The 4,658-nt window shown below is 45.1% G+C and overlaps 1 protein-coding gene across 1 annotated transcript in view; it reads right to left on the reverse strand.

Moving 5' to 3' along the window:
• The window catches only part of thada (THADA armadillo repeat containing), a 58,151-nt gene extending 54,189 nt beyond the window's left edge, over nucleotides 1-3,962 (reverse strand). Inside the window, exons 1-11 of the mRNA XM_076160878.1 lie at nucleotides 3,855-3,962; nucleotides 3,436-3,517; nucleotides 3,179-3,288; nucleotides 2,930-3,060; nucleotides 2,657-2,805; nucleotides 2,460-2,492; nucleotides 2,315-2,363; nucleotides 1,944-2,137; nucleotides 1,416-1,510; nucleotides 1,024-1,247; nucleotides 52-776 (exon numbers count right to left, since the gene is read on the reverse strand). Coding sequence (XP_076016993.1) covers nucleotides 52-776; nucleotides 1,024-1,247; nucleotides 1,416-1,510; nucleotides 1,944-2,137; nucleotides 2,315-2,363; nucleotides 2,460-2,492; nucleotides 2,657-2,805; nucleotides 2,930-3,060; nucleotides 3,179-3,288; nucleotides 3,436-3,508 — 1,783 coding nt within the window. The 5' untranslated portion in view covers nucleotides 3,509-3,517; nucleotides 3,855-3,962. The remainder of the gene's footprint in view (nucleotides 1-51; nucleotides 777-1,023; nucleotides 1,248-1,415; nucleotides 1,511-1,943; nucleotides 2,138-2,314; nucleotides 2,364-2,459; nucleotides 2,493-2,656; nucleotides 2,806-2,929; nucleotides 3,061-3,178; nucleotides 3,289-3,435; nucleotides 3,518-3,854) is intronic.
• Nucleotides 3,963-4,658: the final 696 nt, after the last annotated feature.

A 4,658-nucleotide genomic window follows, 5' to 3' on the forward strand; every position in this document is an offset into this window, starting at 1 on the left:
GACATCAGTGCATCTGTTTATGTGTAGGCTTAAGTGTATTAGTGCCTTTACCTTGGCTACAGGGCGGTGTGTTCTGCAAAGCCTGCACCATGTGTGACAGACTGGAGGGACTGCAGCGGAGCAGCTTGGGTAGGAAATAGTCCAGGATGTAAGTGGTCTGATCCAATCTGGCTCGACACAGCACCTGTAGCAAGGGGCTCACCCACGTCTGGTGCCAAGGCTGCATCCAGTCCTCTGTGTCGATCTTGCCCCCCGCACTGGCCTCAGCAGCCAGCTGCCCCTTGTGACTGACGAACAGCTTCTCTAAGAGGTCGCTGGCATGAGGAGCCAAGGTCTGGTCACCCATCAAGCCCAGAAGACAGGCGGGCAGCTGGGCCTCTATATCAAGTAGGTACTCTGCCCCATAGAGATCCACAAGACAACTTAAGGAGCCATACTTTCCTTTCATGTGCCACTCCAGCCCCAGCAGACTTTGAGTGAGGTCTGTGATGTAGGGGTCTTTGGTTGGGTCAGAGATGGAGGGGTTGGTGTGCTGATGGAGAAGGAGGAGGTTGTGGAACAGGGTGCGGGTCTGGTGGCGTACCCCATCTAGAGGATGCTCCCAGTGAGAGTAGATGTGCTCTAGGAGGCACTGATGTAGCTCTGATCCTCCACTGAAGCACTGCTGGAGACCAGCAGGACAGGGCTGTGTCTCCCCCTGCAGGCACTCCAAGGCAGCTGCACTCCACAGAGTCAGCACCCGAGCCACCACCATAGCTGTACTGGACTCCTTTATGCTTGAGTCAGACAGACAAACAGAGAGATTTAAACACTTATCTAACTCAGACAACCAATGTTTGCTATGGGCCTAAATAATAAAGAAATCAGAAAATGATTAAAAAAGCTTTGAAGAGCCCTAGAATAACTTTTTAGAAGCTACACATTTTAGTTCAAGACACTCTTTTGAGATCACAACTGCGATCTTCATTTCCTGACAACTTGGCTTACAAAGTCGTGTATTAAATGCTGACTAGGTAGACCTACCTGACATCTAATTCCAGCAGGGTTTTGGGGATCAACAGAAGCAGTTGTTCCCACTGCGGCCCTGGCAGAGCGCTCTTCCAGCTCAACATGGCGAGGGCCCCGTGACACAGATATAGGGAGACACCCGGAGGTCGATCACAGGCTAACAGACCCTCGCAGCCCTGCTTCAGCCAGTGAGGGACCGGATGCAAACCCTGCACTGACCTACACAGCAGACTGCACACCTGCAACACAAAGACATGTGTGTTTAAAAAAGAAGAGTTTAAAGAGAATGAATGAAACAGTCTGCAAAATCCATTTTAGATACAAACTTCAGGAGAAATGCACAGGCAATGAGTTGAGATGTAGAATTTAGTTTAAAACAAAGCTGTGGGTTAATCAGAAGTACTCACCACAGAGGCAACATCACCTCCAGCACCCATCACAGACCTGATTAACAACACCACAGCCATGCCTGCTGTGCTCTGGACTGCCTGGATAAATTCCTCTAGAGACACAAAAGAGAAAGAGAGGAGGAAAGAGGAAGCAGTCTTTGGTATCCATGGTTATCTATATGCTTGAATGGCCATCATCATTTGATTAGATTAAGAAACATGATTCTTTCTGAAACGGACTGTCATCATTGTGCTTTGAGCAAGGCAACTACGCTCTGAATACACTGATGAACTTGGCTTAATATAATAATGAATCAATGATGTTGCTACATTCTATTTTGAGCAAATGTGTGGTTTGGGACTCCCCATGCAACCCTTGGCTCATTAATGTGTCTGATGTGTCTAAATCTGATGAAAGGAGCTGATGATTGGTTTGCCAACACAACATTCTTGGCTTTTTGTAACATCCTTATGAATCTGTGCATCTGTTACGAGTTTGTTTAAGCAGACACATTCAGACGCACAGATTCTACGCCTGTTTCTTACCATCAGTGAGGATGTGTATGTAGCAGCCAAAGAGGCTGCTTAGTGTGTTCTGCAGTGTGCGGTGATCCGGGTCAGCATGCAGCGCAGCACCGACGAGCTCCTGGGATCTCTGTACCACCAGCATGGAGGTCTTCACCGCAGCTAGACAGGAATACATCAGCTGGGCCTGAGCGATGTGACGGCCGACTAGACCACTTTGGCAATAGCAGGGAGGAACACACACCTGGGTCAAAATTCAATTTCTAGGTCTACAAATACAGAAACATCTGTGGTTTTGCAAAGGACACATTTTCACATTATATTACTTGCATGTGCTGTTTTACAAAAAGCACCTTTAAAAAAAACAGGAAACACAACATAAGCCTCTATACCTGTTCTGATGAAGATAGTCACTCAGTGTTTTTTGAAGGAACTGCAACACTGCACACAGAGAGAAGGTCAACAAGGTTAAGGCTTTTCTAAAAGATCAGCAAGAGCTTTTGAGAAAATGTTCAATGATCAAATAAGGACACTAACCTTCTGGCAGCAGCTTGTGAATGCAGCTCTCACCTGGAAACAAAATATCACAAAGCAATTTGTCTTGGAACTACACAACAGAAAAGAAGAGTCGACTCATATTACAAGGAATCAAAAGTCGTGTAAATCCCTGAACTGCACATTGGAACCTAAATGCAAAAGTCTGGGCAGTTATTATTGATCGATCGCACACCCACCGATAGGGAAGCCATCCAGGCAGGCACTGATGGTGTCTATGATGTGCTGATGCTTGTCTGAAGCTGGATTAGACATACAGTCAGACAGGCAGGCAGACAGAGACTCTACTGTTTCCTCCTTTAGCCAGGCAGGCACTGAACCCAAGGCACTGTGAAGGAAGACACAAGGAGGTGTTTACTTTACAAAGAAGCCACGAATAACTGTATGCATACTGTTGGTGAAGAAGTAACACAGTGACCTCATGTCATAGTAACACTCAAATAAGCCTGTACCTGGCAATAGCCCGACGTAGGGGGTTTTTGGCCTGGAGGGAGGTGTAGGTGAGAGCCAGGGTGTGCAGACAGGCTTGCAGAAGAGCTCCACAAGGCTGATTTTCACTCAACGCCTCCAACAGGGACCCCGCCTAATGCCACAAACAAGCATACACATTACTTAACTGGTGCTCACAATGGTGTTGTATTGTGTTCTGATTTATAACACGTTTAAGGTGCTCTGCAGTTCTATTTCTGTCTCGTACTAACCTTCTTAACCAGCTGGATCTGTTGCACTGGTTCTTTGAGCTTTAAACAAGCTTGCAGAGTCTCTGCAACCTCCCTGACTCCATCCAATCCGTCATCCAAAGAGAGGGACGCTGAGCAGAACACAAACACACAGAAAGAGACACAGACACACGTTTACCATATAGTAACACAGTTTGTCACTTTACCATGCACGATTATTTGTATTTACCACAAAATCACAAATGAATTGACTTAGAATTGGCTCAGATATGATTTACCTATAAGCTTGTGCAGTTGTTCCTGGTCCAGCACCACCGCTTCAACTTTGGCCGTCTTCTTCTTTACAACCATGACTCAGTCCTGTATGAAGAGCACCACTTTAAGTCCAGCATACAACAAAATAGGTGGCTTGGTTGTGGCACTTCACACTTTTAGCTATTAGCTGCGAGGTCAGAGTTTCAAATTCCACAAATGTCTGACAGCAAGACTGAGCCTCTCCGTTCATTTATTTACTGGCAATAGCAGATCATCTTCTTTCTCTGTGAACATCACCGCCCACCTGAGACTTCCCTACCTTGGCTAGCTTTAGTCCTGCTAGCTAAGGTAGCATGCCGGCTATCTGACACTGACTACAAACAAACTCATACACAATGACAGACAGAATCAGTTAAGTTCAAACAAATAACGAAACACTCACTAAATGCAGAATGAGTTCAGAAGAGTGGAGCGGAAAATTGTTGTTATATTGTCCACGTCGATTGCACATGTGGGTAGTTTGGACTTCAATGTTAGCAACAAGCGTCAAGCGTACAAAAAAGCGCGTAACTTCCGGTAAATTTATCTTTCAACATAAAATACAATTGAGCTGACACACACACTATAACACAAAATCTACCAATGCCGGCTTAAAACTGTAATTTAATTGTTATTAAGTGTTGTTTCACAATAACTGCTGTTGTACACATCAAGCGGGCTTACTTGTATCCCGTGTCTCTTTTTGATTTGAAGCAAAAATCTTTTACCCGTTAATAATATTTCAGCTAAATTGAAATCAGCCAGGGTTACATGTGATACGTAATTTCCGTCAACTTTGATGGCCCTCCCTCCAGCCACACGAAAAAGCGCTCCTCGTTTCTATTGGTCAGAGGATACGTCAATCATAGAGCAAATCTGTTCTTTTTCTCCCTTAAAATCCTCTTATTCTACGTTGCTATTCAAATGAGCTGTATCGTTGATATGAATCTCAGCGGGCTATTAATCCATGTTGGAACTTATTTTTCCATAACTTAAATGTCTCATGCAATTCACCACACCGAGTCTTAATTCAACCAATCACATAGTGGTATTTTGGGTCCTTCTCAATGAATATTCATGAGATGCCCACTTTTCGCCTATGATCCTTGACGTTTGGATAGACACGCCCGCTGCATACCGAACAAGTTGATTGGACGGATCACAACAGAGTCACGCCCCCGAAATCCATCCCAAGTCCAACTTTTGC

This window comes from Genypterus blacodes, unplaced genomic scaffold, assembly GCF_046128005.1.
Source record: "Genypterus blacodes isolate CSIRO-AG114 ecotype Tasmania unplaced genomic scaffold, CSIRO-AGI_Gbla_v1 ptg000108l_1, whole genome shotgun sequence".
In the NCBI taxonomy this organism is placed as follows: Eukaryota; Metazoa; Chordata; class Actinopteri; order Ophidiiformes; family Ophidiidae; genus Genypterus; species Genypterus blacodes.